The sequence below is a fragment of the Lemur catta genome, chromosome 8 (assembly GCF_020740605.2).
Source record: "Lemur catta isolate mLemCat1 chromosome 8, mLemCat1.pri, whole genome shotgun sequence".
Classification (NCBI taxonomy): domain Eukaryota; kingdom Metazoa; phylum Chordata; class Mammalia; order Primates; family Lemuridae; genus Lemur; species Lemur catta.
In genome coordinates, this window is record NC_059135.1 from 7,506,917 (window position 1) to 7,528,807 (window position 21,891).

The following is a 21,891-nucleotide window of genomic DNA, read 5'->3' on the forward strand; positions in this document are numbered from 1 at the left end:
CAGAGGCTCTGCCGCTTTAAGCGCACTTGTCCATTGTTCGGAATCGAGCCAATCAGCGAGCGCCTGCTTCCTGCGTTCACCCAATAGCGTGCGGGCAATGGAGGCCGAGCACCGCCCACTAATCTATAGGGCTTGTTCTGGCTGCTGTGAAAAGCCATCTTTGCATTGTCCGGGGTCGGGCCTCCTGCTGGCCACAACCACCTCCCCGCGCGCCTCCGCCGCGGACTCCGGCAGCTTTATCGCCAGAGTCCCCGAGCCCGCGCTTGCTTTTCTGTGCCCTGCATCACCGGCGTGCCCCACGATGTCAGACGCAGCCGTGGACACCAGCTCCGAGATCACCACCGAGGTGAGGCTGGACGCCGCCCGCCCCCTCGGGGTCCGCGCGGCAGCCGGGCTGCCCTGAGGTCAACGCTGCTCCCTCCCTGCGGAGCCCGCCCGCCGTCACCGCGGTGCCCCCAGGCAACACACTTGTTAGGGTGTGAATTCGTACGCGGGTGGAGAAAGATTTCTCAACACAAAGATTAGGGTAGTTTTAAGTAAAAAGTTTATTTTACCTTAAAGATTAGATGGTTTTAAAGAAAGAAAGTTTATTTTATTTCCCAAAGAGGGGAAGGGCTCGACACACGAGAAAGAAGTGTCAGCCCTGGAATAAGGGATTTAATGTTTCTATTAGGCGATAAAGACAAAGAAAAAATAGTTATGGCTGTCAGCTGATAACAAAAACAGGTATGAAGCAGCAGTGTTTGCGTTTTCCCTTTTTTTCTTTTTGGCGAGGCCAGCTTGTCAGAGTCCTTGGAAATGTATTTCTGGCAAGAACTGAGGCAGAAAGCTGCACCCCTACTGTCTGTTCAGGGCTCTTCAAGGATGTTGAAAAACTCTCTAAAACAATTTAAGCCACAGGTGCCTGATCAAACAAAGGGGCAGATGTGCTGTGATCTTTCTCTTCAAAGGGATCATTATGTGTTGTGAGTTTATTCCTCTTTTCTGTTTGATAGTTTGTCTTTCTTTGTTAGGTAGTTTATTAATGAGGCCATCCTTTCATCTTTGTTTAAAATTAAAATTATTTATTAATGAATGCAGAAACTGGAGAATTTGGACGGAGGTCTGGTCTCCTGTAACTTTTTCCCACTGGCTTAGGGAGGTAGAGATGTCTCTATGGAGAGTCCTTTTGAGGGTCATGAAGAGGGAGGGGTTGAAAACATATGATCTTAAAAGTGAGATTAGAGGCAGACTGGGGGTTTCACTGGAGAGGAACAGGGCTTGGATTTGGTTTTGTATGAATGTTATCAGATAGAATGTAGGGTCCTAAAATGAATATCAAAAGCAGTGCTGTTAGGGGCCCCAAGAAAGCTGTTAACTAAGAAAATTAAGGCCACACTTGGGGAAAAGAGTTTACAGTTCTGATTATTAGGGTTCCCAGGATGGGCAAAGGACAGATGGGGCCTGCTATGTAAGCTGGGATGTGGTGACATTCATAGAGTGACAAGAGAAGTATAAAGAGGAAGAAAAGGGCGATAAGAAGTCATATATACCACAGCATATTATTAAAGCTCATGGTTTTAAGGCTTTTCTTGAGTGAATCTGAACCTGGTATCTGTGATGGGCTGGCAGGTGTAGGTCGGTGGATTTTCAGGGGGTTCGCAATGTGTGGAAGCAGGTTTTTCTGGAGGATCTACAGGTTTGAGCTGGGAGAGATGAATTCAAGACGGGACCCCCAGAAGCTCAGCTGTAGTGTGAGTAGTGAGAATGATTTAAAAGGACCTCTCTGTGAAGGGTGGAAGGGGCCTAGATTGTACTGGGGAATCCTTAAGTAAAACCCAGTCTCCAGACTGTAAGTGTTGCAGTCCCTAAAAATTAAGAAGTTGAGGTTGAGGATGGTTATAGTGAGTTTTACTGCTGGCAGGAAGGGGTCAAGTGGGGGCGAGGTGCGGAAACTGAGGTGAAAGGGGACAGGAGAACAGAATGCCCATATATAAGTTTAAAGGGGCTAAGGGGGTCTGTTACTTCTAAGAGGGCTCAAAACACTGAGTGTTCAGCTCTTATAAGTGTTTCCTGGACAAGCCTTCTTTTAATTTTGTTGAGGGGGGTTCCCTATCATAGGGCCACTCATGCCACCGAGATTTGCCCCAGACAACTCCCACTCAACACCCCCCCACCCCCGCTACCCTTCTGTCACCCAGGGATGGCTTTTGGCTGGGAGGAGTAGAATGCTCTTTCTCTTCAGAGCAGAGGAACTCAGTTTCTCATTTATCTACAAACAGAACAGTTGATTTGCCTCTTTTGCAAATGCACAGAAAAGCCACTTGAGATTAATTTGGGGATAAAAAGACAATGGAGAAGATCCTTTAGAAGCCATATATACCACATGATATTATTAAAGCCACAGGTGCTTGAATCAAAATTAGGATCCCAAATGACAAATTCCTAGGACAAGAACCAATAGTTCAGAATAAAGCAAGGACCATCAACTCTTTAAAATTTTTTAGGCGACATAAAAGTAAAAGCCAAAATATCAAAGGTGAAGTTAAAAAATTAACTTATTTATAGTCATGGAGCTACTACATTCTTGGGTTTAGTTTGCAGAGTTGTAGCAAACATAAGCATTGCTAACCATTTAAGCTAAAGGACTTAGAGACTTTTGTTGTGTCATGATATTTTAGTCTTTTTAATAATTTGTCCTAAGGTGGCTGATAAATTCTCTATTTTTAATCTCCTTTTGTACAAACCCCATAACTGAGAACAGAAACCTTTGTTGTTTTAACCAGAAATTTCCCTTTTAATTATAGTCACTTGATCACATAAAAAATTTCTTTATACATTCCCCTCCATGAACCTTATCTCGATTGACATGGACCACCCACAGCATACTTAAGCTTTCTGTTTTGTTTAACCTTTTTTTTTTTTTTTGAGACAGTCTCACTTTGTTGCCCGGGCTAGAGGGCTAGAGTGAGTGCCGTGGTGTCAGCCTAGCTCACAGCAACCTCAAACTCCTGGGCTTAAGCGATCCTACTGCCTCAAGCCTCCTGAGTAGCTGGGACTACAGGCATGCACCACCATGCCCGGCTAATTTTTTCTATATATATATTTTTAGTTGGCCAGATAATTTTTATTTCCATTTTTAGTAGAGATGGGGTCTCGCTCAGGCTGGTCTCGAACTCCTGACCTCGAGCGATCCACCCGCCTCAGCCTCCCAGAGGGCTAGGATTACAGGCGTGAGCCACCGCACCCGGCCTTGTTTAACCTTTCTTACCAAAAGTATATTTCTACGTGCGTTGCCTTTCTACATCTCCCCCCTCCTACTTTATTAGTCACTCTCCAGCCTGCTCTCACTTTTTCCCTAGATTTATATTTTGAAAGCATAGTTAGGACTTTAGGCCTAGATAAAGGGAAAGAAAGGTTGTATGTAAAGTCTGTTAATTCTGTTTCCATGAGCCTGAGAAACGAAGCCTGAGTTGTTAAAAAAGTTAGGTGTTTAACTTTACCAAAAGATCTTTTTTTAGTAGAGGGGTAATTGGGAAGCATTAAAAAGGAATGAGGGAAGACTTGATCTCCCAGTGAGCAGAGGGGCTGTAAGTACGCACAGGTTTGTATTTTCCTTCCATTCTGATGATGGAGGTAGGGGAGGAAAATAGAGGTCCCCAAAATTCAGGAAGAGCAGAGTAAGTGGCTCCAGTGTCTATTAAAATCAGTTTGCTTACCTGTGACAGAGAGAGTGTTACCCAAGGCCTGGCCATGTCGATGTTGTGAAGTTGGTTGTGAAGCCGGGGTCTGTCTGTTAGACTGAAGCAATCCCAGAAGACACGTGGGTGTGGACGATGTCGGCTCAGGGGGGCCCACCGGTTCTGGAAGGTGAGTGCAGTCCCCTGTTTCAAGGAGAGAGCACTCCTGCTTCTAGTGCCTCTCCCTTTTGCAGAGAGGGCAGGGTCCCAGCGGAGGCCTCCTGTGGCCTGTCTTACTCCAGTGACCTAGCTGGTTGCAGCAAAAGCAGGGCTTGGTTCCTGGAGAAGGGCATGGTCCTGGTGTCTTCTTGCCTGAGCCTCCAGGGTAACTCTGCCTCTGAAAAGCTCGTTCCACAGTGGTAGCCACCATTTGGAAAACTTCCTTCTGCTCTCGGGGCCGCTGCTGGTCCCACTTTCTCTTTTCCTCCTCTTCTCATCTCTGTTACCAAAGACCTCGAAGACCAGGTTTAAAAGTTCTGCTTGTGAAATATGAGGTCCCTTTTCAAGTTTTTGGCGTTTTCGCCGAGTATCAGCGGCTGACTGGGAGATTAAGTGTATTGCTAGGATTGTCCCTCTCTGGTGTCAGGGTCTAAATTAGTAAAGAGTGAGTGGCCTCAGACAGTCATCACAGATAAAGGGCTGGACTTTTATCTCGGCTCTGAGTAATTTACAATGCTCTGTGTCCAGTCAGCCTCCTGGGAGAGGGAGCTGGTGTACAGGTGGGGAGGGAGTTTGGAACAGCAGCCAGAGTGAGTGCGGCCAGGTGAGAGTGGTGGAGACGGAGAAGAAGAAAGAGGGGGAGCTGAAAGAGAAACTTCATCTGGAAGGTGAAGACAGTGGGTGAGGCCAGGCACGGTGGCTCACGCCTATAATCCTAGCACTCTGGGAGGCTGAGGCGGGAGTACTGCTCAAGGTCAGGAGTTCGAGACCAGGCTGAGCAAGAGCGAGACCCCCATCTCTACTAAAAATAGAAAGAAATTATCTGGACAACTAAAAATATATAGAAATAATTAGCTGGGCATGGTGGGTGGCACATGCCTGTAGTCTCAGCTACTCGGAAGGCTGAGGCAGAAGGATCGCTTGAGCCCAGGAGTTTGAGGTTTCTGTGAGCCACGGCATTCACGCCAGGGCAACAGAGTGAGACTCTGTCTCCAAAAAAAAAAGGAAAAAGACAGTGGGAGAGATGCAGGAGTAAGAAGTAACATGTGGCAGGCAGAGTGAAGATCAGGAAGTTTAGCAAGTTCAAGGAAAGCCTGACAATAGAGGATTTCAGAGCCCTTGCCAAGCCAGCGACAATAGAAGGTTGAGTGGCAGAATAGTACTATGATTAAGAAATCCATTTTGGGGCCAAATCTCTTGGTCATTTAATTTACACCTCAGTGGGGAGTCTTTGGATGGAGCTGAACGTTGCCCAAAATAAAAGGACTTTTTAGAGATGGTCATATGTCAATAGAAGAAAAGGTCTGAGGGGGTATCCCTGATTCAGACAAGCTTTGGAGCTCTGCTCAGACATCAGGCATCCCTGACTTTGAGTCAGACTAAAACCTGGAGATCTGGCTAGAAAACAGGCGTCCCTGAGTTCTGACCAAGACCCAGAGTTCTTCCTCATGGCCAGGCTTCCCTGGGTCTGGGTGAAGACCGATGAGGGTGGTTAACAGGCATACGGCCCTCCAAAGCACCCCCACCTGGGAAAGGGTGGTTAGGAAGCACACTTCCACCGCACCCTCCCAAGTGGTAGAACTGGTGCTGGGTTTCCCTTTTAGACCAAACCTAGACAAAAGCTACTACTTCCAACCTCAAGCATAGGACCACTTCCAGAGACCAATTGACTCACCAAATTCTGAACGAGAGCACTGAGAATGGAACCCTGGGAGCTGTGTAGCAGGGGAGGGTGCAGCCTCAAGACAGAAGCAGAATAGTGAGCTCCTTGTATGGAGGCAGAAAAGTGACTTAACTTCCACGTGCCAGAGGTAGAAAAATGCAGTCCCTGTTCAGGCCACCAAAATGTTAGGGTGTGCATTTGTATGTGGGTGGAGAAAGATTTCTCAACATAAAGATTAGGATAGTTTTAAGTAAAAGGTTTCTTTTACTTTAAAGATTAAAATAGTTTTACAGAAAGAAAGTTTAATTCCCAAAGTTGGGAAGGGTGCGACATGCGAGAAAGAAAGAAGTGCTGACCCTGGGATAAGGGTTTGGGGTTTTAACTAGGGGGTAAAAAGAAAGAAAAAATAGTATGGCTGTCAGCCGATAACAGAAACAGGTGTGGAGTGGCTGTGTTTGCTTTTTCCCTTTTTTCTCCTTTTTGGTGTGGCCAGCTTGTCAGAGTCCTTGGAAATGTGGTTCTGGCAGGACCTGAGCCGGCAGAGTTTGCACCCCTACTGTCTGTTCATACTCCTGGCACCGTGACAGTTCTGGAGCCAGCCATACAGGGACAAAAAGTGCGAAGGTGCCAATTCTGAGAACTCTCCACCCTTGCTCAGAAAAATCGTGAATATCCCACCCCCAGCTTAGCGTAAAATTGGGGAACCAACATAGAAAGGAGAAATTTCATTATGTTCAGGATCTCCTCCAAGCCCAGAGCAGAGAGCAGACCTGTTCCTTCCCAGAAAGTGTTTTTGCTTTGTAAAGCTTCCTCCTACCGTACAATAAAGCTGCTTGTGTGCGTATGTGACAGACCTGTCATTGACTTGCTACCCGTACCCATTAATTGGCACTGGGAACCAAAGACCAGGGAATACCGAGTCCGACTTGACAGCAAGGCCAGCACTGCCCACGGCCCCAAGTCCCCAGGCCCAGGGATGCATTTAGTGGCCCTGGGCCATGTGCTCCTTGTGTGGTGTGTGCAGAGGCCTGCACAGAGCCAGCCAGGTGGTGGCTGTGCGCTTGCATGTTGTGGCCTCCCCACCTCCACCCACTTCCTGGGGTCTTGGCCACCAGGTGGCAGGAGTGGGTGACTCCGGGCCTGGGGGCCAGAATGGCCAGAAGGAATGCAGTGAGAGGTGGCCCAGGGCCACTCATTGGGCACTGGCTGAGTGGTTCCCTGAGCCTGGGCTGCTGGACGTCAGTTTGTGTTGGCAGACGACTCGGGCTCTCCAGGGGGAAAAAATTACGGGGCTTTGGGGCACTCGGAGTTACCCTGCCTTTGGGGTCCGCCCCGGGGCGAAGTATGAGAGACACTGAGCCGCTGTGCGGGTGGCAAGAAGTCGAGGGGGGCAGTCGGTGGGTCCAGGCACTGGCAGGCCCTCGGCCTAGGGCACGGTGCCCGAGGCTGCACCCATTTCCAGGCAACGGTTTGCGTCCTCCTGGGACAGCAGGAGATGGGGGATCCGCGCGGGTTGGGTTTCCTCGGAGACTGCGCTTGCCAGGGCCTGGACTTAGAGCCAGGCTGGAAAGGACTCTGGCTGGCAAGGTGGCCTCCCATTCCCGTCCCAGACTAGGCCACCAGTAAGAGTTCTCCCGCCGTGCCAGGCCCCTCCCGCCATTACCTTATTTATGGGGCATACCTGCTGCCTTCCAAGAAGGGTTTGTGGGGGCGGAGCTCCCTCTGGGTGGAAACAGTCTCTGACGGCGTGAGTGTTCTGCGGCTCGTTTGCCCGGCCTGACGGGTTTGGGGCTGTGGTGTCACATGGTTCCTTTCCTAGGAAGGATGAGGGGTTGGCGGAGCCCCGTGCGGGCCCGTTCTAGTCTGCGTTTGAGGGTGGGGAAATCGTAGGGAATCTGACCGCAAACTCTGGTATCTCTGCAGCCCTCCTTCCACTCCTCCAGCCACGGTAGCACGTGCCTCTTGGCTTTGGATGCGCACGTCGGCCCTGCATCTCTAGTTCTCAGCCCCTTTGCCTGCCCTGGGCTGCTCGGAAGACTTACTGGTTCCCTCTTCCCTTTTGAAGGACTTAAAGGAGAAGAAGGAAGTTGTGGAGGAGGCAGAGAATGGACGAGACGCCCCTGCTAATGGGAACGCTGTGAGTGGCCACCTTGCTCGCGAGCCCTGGCAGCTCCCGTCCCAAGAAGTTTCTCCTGGTCTGATTTTGGGTTTAGCCCAGGGCGGGAAAGGAGGCCAAGGCCCTGGGTAGTTCCTGTGTCAGGGTTGCCACTGGACCCTGGTTGGAAGGTGCTCTAGAAGCATCAGGCAGCCTCTGAAGGGAGGGGTGAGGGGGCCGGGAGCGCAGCTGTATCCTCTAGCCCTGGGCCAGCTGGTTAACTGCCGGGTGTGTGTTCTGTCGAGGAGAACGAGGAAAATGGGGAGCAGGAGGCTGACAATGAGGTAGATGAAGAAGAGGAAGAAGGTGGGGAGGAAGAGGAGGAAGAGGAAGAAGGTGATGGTGAGTAGCCTTGTCTGGCAGGAGGGGAAGGGATTGGGGGTTCCTTGGGGACAGTGGCCTTGCACCTGTGGAGTCGGGGCCTTCCTTGTTTTGGGCTGGTGACATGGAGCTGTGCCACACAGCCACTCACACTCCATCCACATGCTCGCTGTCCCCCCAGACGGGCCCCTTTGTGCAGCTTTGAAAGCCCCTGACTACTGATGTGCTGGGTGGCCTCTGCCCATGCAGCCGCTTGGGCCCTGACACTGACAAGTACATGGGTGGGTGTGGGTACCCGACCTGTCCAGTTTGTGGGGCAGCAGCGGCAAGTCCAGGGACATTCCACCCTGACATAGCTGTTACTGGGAGATTCCCCAAGGAGCCACAGTTAGGAGGGCAGTGTGGTGTTTACCTGGTCCTCGATTCTCTCCAGGTGAGGAAGAGGATGGAGATGAAGATGAGGAAGCTGAGGCCGCCACAGGCAAACGGGCAGCTGAAGATGATGAGGTAGGGGTCTGGCTTAGGGGCGGGGAACCTGCAGCCTTAAGGCCACACGTGGCCTTCTAGGTCCTTGGGTGCAGCCTTTTGACTGAACCCTAATGTTACAGAACAAATCCTTTTATTTTTGTTAATACATTTTTGTTGATCTTTTAGATTTTTATTTTATTTTTGAAATGAATTTTAAAAATTCATTTATAATGAATTCATTCTAAAATGAATTTTTTTGTATTTAAAATACCAAAGAATAATATAAATTTCAACAAAATAATCCTCCTAGATTGACTGGCACAATGAGAACATTAGTAAGCCATAAGGGCTAAATTGACGGCTGCTATACCCATGATTTAGTTCTAAGTTCCTCTGCCTGAGTGGTGCCATTACGACATGTGGCTGGTTGGTGAGAGTTTATGGGGGTTGAGTGTGCCAGTCTGTTATCAGCTTTTGATGGCAGTGTACTTACTGTGTGGCTATAGGTTATTAAGTATGAAATGTCCGATTTCCTTAAGTACTAAGTTTGACAGTTGATATCTGACATTTCACTTTGACACTTCTTGTTTTATTTTTATTGTGAAAGATACCTCCTCAGTCTTGCAAACACATGTTTTGGCTTGTGATTATCTTTCAAATTTTTTTTTTTAGAGCAATTTTTGTGAAACCATGGATAAGTCAAAAATTCGTATTATTTTTGAATATGAGTTTCGTCATGGAACCAATGCTTCACAGACAGCTCGAAATATCAACGAAGTGTTTGGGAAGGATGTGGCTAATGAACGCACAGTACGTCGATGGTTTGAGAAGTTCCGTTGTGGTGATTTTAATCTTGAAAATGAGCCACGTGGGCGACCTGAGACCAAGGTGGATAATGATGAGCTGAAAGCTGTAGTGGAAGCGAATCCATCGCAACCTACACGTGAATTAGCAGCAAGGTTTGATGTTAGTATCCCAACAATATTGGACCATTTAAAACAAATCGGTAAGGTAAAGAAGCTGAATAGATGGGTTCCCCATGAATTAAATGAGCGTCAGAAGAGAAATCGTCTGGAAGCTTGCCTTTCTTTGCTGTCACGACATAAAGGCGAACCCTTTCTACACCGTATTGTTACGTGTGATGAAAAATGGATTCTTTTTGACAATCGCAAGCGTTCAGCACGATGGTTGGATAAAGATGAAGTGCCGAAACACACTCCAAAACTGAATATTCATCAAAAAAAGCTAATGGTGTCTGTTTGGTGGTCTAGCGCTGGTATTATCCACTACAGCTTCATGAAACCTGGTCAATTGATCACAGCGGATGTCTACTGCAACCAATTGGATGAAGTGATGAAGATGCTTGCGATTAAGCAGCCGAGATTGGTTGATAGAGATAGGCCAATCCTCTTGCAAGACAATGCTCGACCACATGTCACACAAGCAACACTGCTCAAACTACAGGAGCTGGACTTGGAAACTCTCTGTCATCCATCGTATTCACCAGACCTCGCACCAACTGACTACCACTTTTTCCAGGCTTTGGACCGATACTTGGAAGGAAAAATATTCAATTCTCAACAAGCTGTGGAAAATGCCTTTCGAGATTTCATTGCTACTTGCTCTCCAGGCTTCTTTGCTGCCGGCATAAACAAACTACCGTTAAGATGGCAAAACTGTGTCGATAGTTTAGGTGCATACTTTGATTAATTGTACTGCTTCTCATTTGAGATATAATAAACTATACTTTTGATTTGAAATCAGACATACATAATGACCTAAAATATTTGAAGTGGAATTTGTGAATAATTGCACAGCTGGACAGTTTTTTTTGTGTTGTTTTTTTGTGTGTGTGTATCTGTGTTTTTTGAGACAGTCTTGCTCTGTAGCCCCGAGTAGAGTGCAGTGGTGTCATCAGCCCACTGCAACCTCAAACTCCTACACTCAAGAGATCCTCCTGCGTCAGCCTCCTGATAGCTGGAACTACAAGTGCTTGGCATGGCACCTGGCTAATTTTTCTATTTTTAGTAGAGACGAGATCTCGCTGTTTCTCATGCTGGTCTTGAACTCCTGAGCTCAAGCAGTCCTCCTGCCTCAGCCTCCCAGAGTTGCTAGGATTACAGGTGTGAGCCACCATGCCCAGCCTCATGACAATATTTTTAAATTCTGTCTGCTTAACAGCTCATCATGTCAAAGACGGTCAAGAGAATGCTGAAGGGAAGAAAACAGATTTTTTAATGAGGATTGGAAATTGCAATATTATCTTGTTTCTGCTAAAGATAAAATTGCTTGCTTTGTGATACTGCAATGTCAATGTTAAAGAAAGTCAATGTTCATTAGCATTATAATACTTAGAAGAACCACAAATATTTTAAATTAGAGAAAGAGGTGTGAAAGGGCATATTGCAGAAATTGAAAGATGAAAAGCAAAAGCAAAGACAGTTCTTTCAAGCAGCAATAAGACCTGGAAATAATGCCACTGAAGCAACTTATAAAGTAGTTTATATACTCCAGTAAAAAGGGAAGCCATTCAGTGATATAGAAATTGTGAAAGAATGCATTGTTGAAGTTGTAGGATACTTAGAGTCCGATGATGTTTAAGTACAAACAACTGCCTCTTTTAAGGAGAACCATAACTGATTGACAGCAGGAATTAGCCTTTGACTTAATAGAATAACTTCATGCGGTACTTCAAAAGGAAAAAATACATTATTCAGTTGCTTGGATGAATCAACTGATACTACAGACTCAGTGCAGGTTTTATACTTCATTCAGCTCATAATAGATTTTCTTTGCTACGAAGGGCACTCTTGGGAACTGGACATGGTGAATAGATATCTTCAATAACTTTCCAGATAAATGTCATGAAGTTGGACTGAATTTGGTAAGTTTAGTGAGTGTATGTATGAATGGTGCATCTTCCGTGACAGGAAAACATGAGGGTTTATTGCACAGATAAAAAAAGTATTCGCAGATCCAGATGTTCTCATTTCTTTTCGTTGTATCTTGCATCAGCAAAATCTCTGCTAAAGCTACTATTTTAAGTGACAGTTTGCAACAAGTTATAAGTATTGTTAACTGTATTTGTGCAAATGCAACATGGCATCATCAGTTTCCTAACATGCTAGAGTTGAACAATGAGGTATTCAGTGTGGATTTGCGGTGTTATTCTAAAGTGTATTGGCTATCGCAGGGACAGGTGTCAGCCAAAAGTTTATCTCTGCAAGAACAGATAGTTAAATTTTATGAAGAACAGAATCAGCAATGTGAGTTATTGAAAGAAGATTTCTATAGGAATGCAGCATTTCTCTGTGATATCATGTCAAATCAAAACAACTTGAATATTTCTTTGCAAGGTAAAACTAAGTCTACACATGATATATAGCAAAAAATCCAAGCTTTTTGAAAGAAAATATCCTTTTTCAAAACATTTCTTTAAAAGGAAATTTCAGATGAACATTTTCACCAGTTAGCAAAGGTCATTGATGAGCAGGATGATATACGGGCATCATTTGAAGAACACGTAGCTGTAACAGACCTGTTAATTGGAGAATACAATGGAAGATTTGCTGAGAATCGTGATATCACACACAAATTAGCATTTCAGCCTCACCTTGATGTCACCAAGGCACCTAAAGAACTACAGAGGGAATTGATTGAGCTCTCAGTAGATGACACTTTAAAGTCATTGTTTGAGGCTAAGAAAGATCCAGTTGAAATATGGAAACATGCAGTAGAATACTCACACCTTCAGCTACATGCCTGAAAAATGCTTTCCTGCTTTCTAGCCACTTATTGCTGCAAATCTACATTCTCCTACCTAACCCAAATCAAGACGCCCTTAAGGTCACAAATGACTGGTGCCCATCTAGAGGATCAACCGAAACTGCGGGCCTCCATGCTGCACCAGATATTCAAATGCTTTCCAACAGAAGGCAGATACAACAAAGTCATTAAAAGGTTAGTTAACTTTAAAATTAACAAATAGTTCTCAGCTTTTGAAATTATTAAGTACATAGTAGTTAGATTTTTTATAAAATAATGTACATTTTAAAGTATATCTAATTGAAGTTTCTTGATTGTGGCCTTCTTTGATTACAGCTAAGTTAATGCAGCTTCCAACATGGAAAGGTTCCCACCCCTGGGCCAGAGGCTTTTCCCAGCTTCGGATCTGACTGCAGAGTCACTACCCTGGAAAGCCAGGCTGGAGGCTTCTCTTTCAGAGATGCCACACGCCTGGTCAGCGTGTAGACGGTGGCCACTGACTGTTGATGAGAGACGCGGCCCTTCCCTGGGCCAGACAGACAGAATGTGCCATGGCCCCTGGGCAGCAGCTGGGCTGGGTGTCAGTGCTTGGTCTCTTGGGATGGGGGAGCTGGTGGCTCCTTGGAAACAGATTGTTGAGGGACCTGGATAGCACCCTGCAGTGACAGGGCACTATTAGGAGGGAGGAGCCTGGGGGAGGCCTGGGTAGACTGCGTCACCTACGTTTGAGACCCAGTCACCGACCCCTGAGTCCTGAGCCACCACCACTGGCTGGCCCGGGCCAGCTCTCAGGCCCAAATTTAGGTGACTGCTTTGCCTTTGCACATCTGATGGTCTTTCTGCTCCTGTCCTGTCTTGTTCCTCACCTTTCTCCACTCCAGGTTGGAACCTTATCCTCTGTCCTCTGTGACTGATGTATCCTGCCTCCTTTTACCTGTGTATTTGTCACTTCCATGCTCTTGCAGTTCATCCTCAGTGGGCAGGGCTGGGGCCTGTTTCCTACACAGGCCCTCGAATTATTTTGAACAAGTGGCCTCTCATTTTAGTATTGTGGCCCAGAAATTATGTAGCACATTTGCTCACCGGGCACCGAGGACAGGTCCAGGTGCTCAATGTCAGAGGCTGACAAGAGATTCTGAGTGCTGGGGCGTCTTGCAGCTCTGAAAGGGCAGCAGATGTCCACTGTCCCATGAGAATGTTGTGCTGAGCGCCTACCGTGTGCCAGTGAGGGTGGCAGTGTGGGTTGGACTGCTACAGAGGCCCCTTTAGGGAGTTTGCCCCGGAATGCGGTTGGAAATAGGACAAAGCCCGGCGGTCCAGGGGCCTCCCAGGCCGGAGTGGGGAGAGAGAGGGGGCTGAAAGGGGGGCCTTGCCCACGGCACAGGCCTGGAGCACGTTTCCTGCGCATAAATAGTTCCTGGCCAGTTGCCTTGGGAACCAAACTCAATTGACTAACGTCACTGGGCCAGCCATTGCGTAGCAACCAGATGGAGCTCCCAGGCGCTGAGGTCACCATTGCCATGGGGCTGGTGGGTGGTGAGGGGTGGTGGTGGGGTGTCCGCCTACTCCCTTTGCCCCAGCCCTGGCCAGGAGCTGCTCTTCCCTCGCAGGAAAAGGCTCCACCTCGCCCACTGCAGCCCAGACACCCTCCTGGCCCTTGGGCTGGCCGGGCTGCTGTGGCCAGAGAAAGCCCCATTGTGGCTGAGTGCACCCGGCCCCCAGGGGCATTTCTCTGACAGAGAGGCCTTTGTCCGCCCTCACCTCATCTGAACTTTTCTGTTCCGGCCTCATTCAGTCACAGGGCCCCAACCTGGGTTCCTGCTCTGGTAACAGGAGCAGGTGGCAGCATGGGGCATTTTCATTCCCCTCCTTCTAGTCACCCAGGACATCTCTGAGCTTGGCCACCTGCCTTGAGGGAGGAGACACTGGTCCTGCTCACTCCACTCTGCTCCCTTCCCTGGTTTCCCTTCTCCCTTGTGTCCCTCCCCTGGCTTTTGTGCTGTGTGACATTCTCCTCCACTGCTTTTTGGGGAGAGGGATTGGGGTCTCTGGGGCAGCCTGCACTGACCGCCACCAAGTTTCTGATGTGGGGTTTGTTGTTAGGATGTCCCTGTCTCTGTTCGCCTGTTCCCACCACGGCAGAATGTGAAGTGCTGCAGGCAGAAAGCCTCGGCTCGGAGACAAAGGCCCACGACCTCATGCAGGGGCCAGGCAATCTGCCACCTTCATCTGTGGCTGGGATAACCCTAACCATCTCTTCTTGGAGGACCTTGCTTATCTTGTTCAGACTCGGTGTGTTGGAGCCCATCTGTGGGAGGTGTTTTTCCTCACCAAAGACTGCATTTTGGAAAGTACTAATAACATACAGCAAAACCAGATTTTGGGGTGAATCCTGTTTCCTCACTGGTTGACATTTAAAATTCAGAGATGCAAAGGAATAGTTTTTAGTCGGTGGAGGTGGGGCGTGTGGGGGTGGTGTACTGAAAGACCTGGATGCCTTGGTTCTTTCCAAAGCACATGGTTAATGGCTAATTTCTTTCTATTTTTAGTAGAGACAGGATCTCGCTCTTGCTCAGGCTGGTGTCGAACTCCTGAGCTCCAGCAATCCTCCCGTCTCGGCCTCCCAGAGTGCTAGGATTACAGGTGTGAGCCACCGCGCCCGGCCTCTCCTCTCTTTCAAGGTCTGACTTGATTGCTTCTCTGGAAGTCCCCTGAATACTGGGCTCTAAATCACCAATCTCGCTCTTCTGAATTCTTTGCATTCATGACATGGAGACAGTTCACACTGCACCTGCAGAAGGTGGCAGGTCCTGGAGGAAAGGGGGTATACACACCTGGTTCATCTGGGCACCCCCTTGGGGCCTGGCCTCACTCTTCCTCATGCAAGCCGTCTGCAGGGTGGGGGCGGCAAACACCTGCCTCTAGGGGCTAGGCTGGTGACATCAGTCACTGACACGGGCCAGGTAGGCTGTGGTGGACAGTGAGTATGTGCGCCCTAAAGCACCCTGAAGAAATGAGGGCCCTAGATTTTTCCAGAGAAGCAGAAATCCCTATTTTTATGTAAAATCTCCTGTTGTAATAATGTTAGCAATTAATTTACAATTTGAGAAACACAATATAGGTTGAACAAATCAGTGGGCTGGTTTCACTGACAAGGCTCCCACCTGGAGACTGCGGGAGTGAGTGAGGGATACATGAGCTTCGCTCACACCACCAGATGGGGCACACTGGCCAGAGGGTGGGCCGGGGGCCTCTGAAGCAGGTGGCTGTCCCGTTGCTGCAATCAGGGCCTGCCCGTGCTAGGGCCTTCACAGTGCATGTCGTCCCAGATGGGGGCAAATACCAGGAAAGAGACCGGGTCTCCAGTGAGCAACTCACCCTGGTTTGTCTGGGGTTTTCCAGTTTTAAATGTGAAAGTCCCACATCCTGGAACCCCCTTAGTCCAAGGCAAACTAGACAGTTGGTCACCCTACCTGGATCCCTGCTCCCAGGGTGTCCCCAGCCCACTGGAGGATAATAACGGCAGCGGGAGTGTGTGGGTTTGTTAAGTGCCAGACGCTGCGTATGGCCTGTGTTGTTTCCCTTATGTCTGGAACATTGCGGTGTGGGTTTATTCTCCATTCTGCAGCTGAGGAGGCTCAGAGTGAAGTGACTTCCCTGGAGCAGCGCTGGTGCTGGGGGTGGAACCCGTGTTGGTCTGCAGAGTTGCTCGCAAGCTCCCCTCCCTCTCTGGCCTCTCAGCCTGGGCCTGCTGGGCCAGCCGGGGCCCTGGAGAAGGAGTTTACCTGGGTGGAGGTCCTGTCTGGATGGGCTTTTGCAGGGCTGAGACCCCTACTCTAGCCCCCAGGCTCTTCTCTGTGCGCTTCTGCCCCCAGCCCCTGAAGGGGACCACCCAGAAGCCCTTAGGGCACATTCAGTTTCCACAACACCCTGACACTCTGGTCCCCCCCACCCCCGTGCTCACTGCATGGACAAGGGAGGAGGCTGGCGCTTAGAAAATAAACGCTCGCTGGTGATTTATTGCTCAGGCTGGGGGAGCCATCCAGGGCAGAGGTGGGCAAGGGCCTGAGCCAGTCCTTTGGGGGTCCCTGCGTGGGAGTCTAATCACAGTTGGGGCCAGCATGGGCCGGGCGTGGGGTGAGGTGACTGATGAGGTAGCGCACGGCCGAGCGGATGCCCTCCACGGTCCTCCGCTCCACCGTCTCTAGCACGTGGGTGACAGAGCGCAGGGCGGAGCCAGTCCCTGAAGCCAGCCCGGAGGAGAAGGCTGAGCTGGCGCTGCCCAGGATGCTGGAGACGGAGCGCAGGCTGGGCCCCGTGCTGTGCAGCACGTCTGCCACCGTGCTGCGGCCAGAGGCCAGGAAGCCCAAGGCTGTGCCCATGCCCGTGGTGGTCTCGGACCACACCAGGATGTCTGCCAGGGAGCTGATGGAGCCCTCGCCCCCGCCCAGCAAGCTGCTCATGGAGCGCATGTAGCTGTTCTCCTCGCTGGCCATGTACAGGTTGGGGTCCAGGGGCGTCCCCTCCAGGGCCATCTCGTTGGGGCCAGGCAATAGGGGGACGCCGTCTCCTGGGGAGGGAGAGTAAGATCGAGCCTGTGGCTCTCCTGGGCCATCCACCACATCCTCCCCTGTCGCCACGTGGGACTTATCTGACGGCAAAGCTTTGGTGTCCACACGTAAGGCCTTTGTACCCTCAGCTTTCTCCTCAACAGGCTTGATGGTGCTGGTGACCTGAGGGTGACCCTTGGCGTCTATAGGGGACTTAGCAGTGTCATTCACGGTGGGTGGAAGTTCTGCGTTCCGGGTGGACTGTTCCTCAGCACGTGGGGCAGGGGGATCTAATTCCGGCTCCTCGCTGGAAATACTCTCCACTTGTGGGGTGTTGTCCTCACTCGGGGAGTGACTTGGGAAAGTCCCCAGACTCTGAGTTTCCCTTGCCTCTTGAACCAGCCTGTCCCATGAAAGGTCCTGGAGGCTCATGGACATTTGTGGGGCACCTAGGTGTCTGGGGAGCAAAAGTGTGATCCCTTTGGTCGTCTCCTGGCTGTCGCTGGGAGCAACTGCATCCTCGTCTCTGTCCCCAGATGCTGACTTGGCCTCGGAGGTAGCTGTCTCGAAGGAGCCCTGATCTGCATCCTGCTGTTCAGCGGATGTCGCAGGGCTGCCCAGCACCACTGGGACATCCGTAGGGTCGGGGACTTGACCTTGGGACCCCGCTGTTGGGCAGTCTGTAGACCTGCTGTTGGACAGGGAGGCCTCGGGGGAGCCATGTGTGGGGTTGCTGGCGGCTCCGCCCTCTCCCGAGGGCTCGGTGGTCATCTATGCGCTTTGCCACTTGTGGTGGTTCGAGGCAGTGACCATAGCCCAGCCGGGCTGGGTTGTCCAGGTGGTGAGGTCACAGGGGGATGTTGACAGCTGGTGATGTCACAGGCACCTGTAGAGCAAGGTCCTGAGCATCTGGAGTGGCCTCGTAGGTGGGGTGAGGATACAGGACAATTTGTCTCTGGGTTTGCAGGTCCATAGAGAAAGACATGTCTTGGGAAAGGGTGGAGGTGTGTATACAGGTGCAGGTGCAGCCACAGGGCTGTGGGAGTTACGATGGCTGTGACTTTGATGAATGAGAAGGGGATGCAGATGTTGACTGAGGACCATTGTCTAGAAAGAACCCCTCTTGGCACCTCTCTGTCTGCACCCGTGCCTCAGGACCCCAATTTAGCCATTCTTTCTGCAGGGAATCTAGATTTCTAGCAGTGGCAAGTAGGAATAAGCAAAGGCCAAGGGCCCAGGCAGCTGCTAGCCGTGACTGTCTTTGGCTGTGGGGTCAGCCCTTTTGACATAGGACAGATGATCTCCATCTTCTCCCTGCTCAACTGGGCTGGGAGGGCAGAGAACAGCAAAAGACCCGCAAACCCCTTGAGTATTCCTTGGAACGGTGTAGACCGGATAAACCTACTTGTGCTTATGGTCCTAGTTAAGGTGATTGGAGTGGAAGGTTCGGGTGTGTTGTGTCTGCTTCTCACGGGCAAGAGAAGGAGCTAAGCATCCTCCCAGGGACCCCTCGTCTTGAGGTGGGTATGGATCTATGAGGATACCCATGTCACAGATGCGGAAGCTGAGCCTCAGAGGGAATAAGTGACTTATTCAAAGTCACAGTCCTAATAAGCACGGAATCCAGGATTTGAATCCTGTCGGGCTTTAGAACTCAAGCTCCCCAGCACTAACGCGCAGGCGGGATATTAAACATACCGAGTGACTGGCACGGTGGGAACACATTTCCCGGCCTCGCTTGCAGGTAGGTAAGAACGTGCAGCCGCGTTCCGGCCAGAGGTCTGCTGTCAGAGTTGGTGCACACACCAGCGGGTAACGACAGGTGCCAGCTCCGGGGGGTACGATCATCAGTACTGTCACAGGCAGAGAAAATCTGCACCCCCCCGCCCCGCTTTCTCCTGTGCTGCCTCTCCTGGTCGCCCTCCCCTCGGCTCCTCATGTCCCTCTCACTCCGTTCACTGGCTCCCCTCAGCCAGCCTGGGTCTTGACCCTCCAAGGTGACACCCTTCTGAGCACCAGTCTCAATGCTCACTAGGTATTTACTCTCCCTGTGGGGACCCTGCTGCCATCCCAAAGGTCACAGGGCAAACCCACGTTTGCTGGAGTGGAGGGACCAACTGGTGCCACCTGTGCCTTGGGAAGGACTTACGGAGGCTGCTGGCCGCTCATCCTGTGGTTGCCTTTCTTCCTTAGTGTCAAAATAATTGTTAAATAAACATTACAGGAGGCTGCTGCGTTGGATTAAGCTCCTGCACTAGGTCCCAACAGACCGGACTAAAAATCCCCATGGAGTCACCCATGCTGAGGTTCCACATCGCCAAACTGAGTTGTCTCAACTTCTGAGAAACTGGGAGAAAGACGACAGCCAGTTTCCTTACAGGCCAGTCCCAGCCCTCCACCGGCGTGATAACGAAGTCCCCTCTGTTTTCATCTTTAACCTGAAGGAACCAATCGGTTTTCTTTCGTTGTTTCCCCGGCCCGCCTTACAAGGAAAGGAGCCTTGAAATGACCAATCCACTTTCTGTTCTTGTTTCCGCTTTCTTCACTCCTTTTTCTGTCTATAAAGCTAAGCTTTGCTGCTTGACTCACTGGAGCACATTCTCTTTCGTGGAATGAACTGTTGTCTGGTACCAGAATCACAAATAAAGCCAACTGAGATCTTTAAATTTGTTGTAATTTCATCTTTTGACACTTAGTGTCGGAACCCCAGTTTTATTCAGGGTGGCTATGTGCTCAGCTAAAACAACACATTTTCCAGCCTCCCTTGCAGATAGGTGAGAGCACGTGACCATGTTCTGGTCAATGAGAAGTAAGCAGAAAGTATTTGTTGGAACTTCGTAAAGGATCCTTCAAAGAGCTGAACACCTGTTTGTTCTTCTGCCTTCATGCCATCCTGCTATCAGGAGTGTGAAGGCTGGAGCAGCAGCAGCTGTCTTGGTCCATGAGGTAATCTTGAGGGTGGACGGTACAAAGTGGTGAGGCACAAAGATGGAAGGAACCTAGGTCCTTGGTTGGAGGCATCATACCAGCCACCAGACCAGACTATAGCCAACCTTCAGAATTGTTTTATGTGAGGGAAAAGAATCCCATATGTGCTCAAACTGTTATTTCTGGTTTTCTATTGCATGCAGCTAAACTTAATCCTCACCCAATTCTTGGAATTATAAAATCTCTGTCAGGTGGTGGTTCTGTGTTTGCTTGATTATCTCCCAGTCCTAAACAGTCAAAAGCAGTGTATTGCATTGAGTGCCAGTATGCCTGACACCGCGCGGGTGTTATTTGCACACTTTTTGGGTGGGGAAACTGAGATGTAGAGAAGCCAGGTGCACAGCAGGCTCAATGGTGTCTGCCTGACTCCAAAGCCCCCACCTCACATGCTGTCCCTGCTTCTAATTAGAAAGTTCTTTCCCCCCATCTTTATTAAGGAAATAAAAACTGTATGTATTTAAAGTGTATGACTTAGTGTTTTGATATCCATTTGATTGTGAAATAATTGCTACAATCAAGCTAATTAATATATCCACCATCACCTCACACAGTTAGCATTTATTTATTTATTTATTTTTAGAGACAGGCTCGTGCTCTATTGCCCAGGGTGGAGCGCAGTGGTGTCACCATAGCTCCCTGCAGCCTTCAACTCCTGGGCTCCAGTGATCCTCCTGCCTCAGCCTCCCTCCCAAGTAGCTAGGACTACAGGTGTGCACCACCATGCCTGGCTGATTATTTTATTTTTATTTATTTATTTTATATTTTGTAGAGATAGGGTTGCCTGGGCTGGTCTCGAACTCCTGGGCTCAAGTGATTCTCCCGCCTCAATCTCCCAAAGTGCTGGGATTACAGGCATGACCTACCATGCCTGGCCTTCTTTCTTTTTTTTATGTGTGTGTAGTGAGACTAGTTAGAAAGTTCTTGATGTCACCTCATGTGGCCCACTAAAACTATGAGGTGCTCTTCATAGGCACTGAGGCCAAACTCCCTTTCCTCACCTATTTGGAATTTCCCTTGTTAAGTTTCATATGCCTTGAAAATCTGTGCCAAAGTTTGGGCATGGTGGCTCACGCCTGTAATCCTAGCACTTAGGGAGGTTGAGATGGGAGGATTGCTTGAGGCCAGAATCTTGAGGCCAGCCTGGACAACACAGCAAGACCCCATTTATACAAAAAACTAAAAGTTCTTCCACCTTAGCCCCCTTTCCTCAGGGTTACTGCTCTAAGGGAGAGTTACTCAGCCTTAGCCCTAGATCTGTGGTTTTTAGCCCCTTAGGGTCAGAGGGAAAGATTTGGAGAAGCGATGAAAACTGTGTCCCCCCCCAAAAAATGCACTTGCACAGTCTCCCTGAGCCCCACCTCTAAGAATGGAACTGTCTTTGGTTATTTGTATTCCAGGGACCTGTGGACCCCTGGAACTCACCTGCTGTGTGGCTTGTAGTCAAGCAGGGTCAGGGACAGGTGGAGGGGATGGTGGCAGGGATGGAGCCCAGGCGGAGCAGCACCAAGGCAGCAGGAGGTGGGCCCTGGGGGGAAGGTGCGGGAACACCTGGCTAAATCCGGGAAGGCCAGCTCTGGAAGGAGGAGCAGGAGGTCATGGTTCCCCCTGAAGTCCACCAGAGCGGTGGAGGGTTCTGGGCGTAAGAGAAAGGCATGGAGGAGCCTCGGGAAGCGCGGCCCCTTAAGAGCCCGCCTGCTGTACTGCCACTGTGATGCGCAGAGCTTTTTGCGCATGTTCCCCAGAAAGACAGGCCCTGTCTTCCAGGACAAAACAGGAAGAGCAGAGTCAAGAAGTTCAGTCACATTTGGAGTGACTAGAGCAACAAGTTCTGACCTGTCCCGATCGGGAGTGTGTCAGCTCTGTGTCCATACTCAGCCAGCCACCTTGGTTGTCCTTTGTCTTCTGTAGTGGATTGAATTGTGCCCTTAATAGACACGTGCACCTGGAACCTGTGAGTGTGACTTTATTTGGATTAAGGGTCTTTGCAGATGTAATTAAGGTAAGGATCTCGAGAGGAGATTATCTGGATTTACGGTGGGCCCTAAACCCAATGACTAGAGTCCTTGTGAGAGAAAGGGGAAGGAGATCTGCGAGGGAGAGACA

The 21,891-nt window shown here is 49.7% G+C and overlaps 2 protein-coding genes across 3 annotated transcripts; one reads left to right on the forward strand and one right to left on the reverse strand.

The window, feature by feature from the left end:
* The first annotated feature begins 209 nt into the window (after positions 1 to 209).
* Positions 210 to 19,466, forward strand: LOC123643851 (prothymosin alpha-like). 2 transcript variants are annotated; one of them, XM_045559656.1, is made up of 6 exons: positions 210 to 346; positions 7,607 to 7,678; positions 7,945 to 8,038; positions 8,451 to 8,524; positions 12,274 to 12,445; positions 19,025 to 19,466. In XM_045559656.1, the coding sequence occupies exons 1-5, from the start codon at positions 302 to 304 to the stop codon at positions 12,307 to 12,309; spliced, it is 321 nt and encodes a 106-aa protein (XP_045415612.1). In that variant the 5' UTR covers positions 210 to 301; the 3' UTR covers positions 12,310 to 12,445; positions 19,025 to 19,466. The 2 variants fall into 2 exon arrangements, with proteins under 2 accessions (XP_045415612.1, XP_045415613.1); XM_045559657.1 differs by lacking the exon at positions 12,274 to 12,445.
* TEX44 (testis expressed 44) lies at positions 16,350 to 17,571 on the reverse strand. The gene has a single exon (XM_045559501.1). It carries the CDS (start codon positions 17,569 to 17,571, stop codon positions 16,351 to 16,353), a length of 1,221 nt encoding a protein of 406 aa, XP_045415457.1. The 3' UTR covers position 16,350.
* Positions 19,467 to 21,891: the final 2,425 nt, after the last annotated feature.

What these genes read in the sequence shown, in the direction of transcription:
- LOC123643851 (XM_045559656.1), top strand. Translation starts at nt 302, where the DNA reads ATGTCAGACGCAGCCGTGGACACCAGCTCCGAGATCACCACCGAG. An exon ending in CCCCTGCTAATGGGAACGCT is followed by an intron (nt 7,679 to 7,944) that starts GTGAGTGGCCAC and finishes TCTGTCGAGGAG; the next exon opens with AACGAGGAAAATGGGGAGCA. An exon ending in GGGCAGCTGAAGATGATGAG is followed by an intron (nt 8,525 to 12,273) that starts GTAGGGGTCTGG and finishes CCTGCTTTCTAG; the next exon opens with CCACTTATTGCTGCAAATCT.
- TEX44 (XM_045559501.1), bottom strand. Translation starts at nt 17,571, where the DNA reads ATGACCACCGAGCCCTCGGGAGAGGGCGGAGCCGCCAGCAACCCCACA.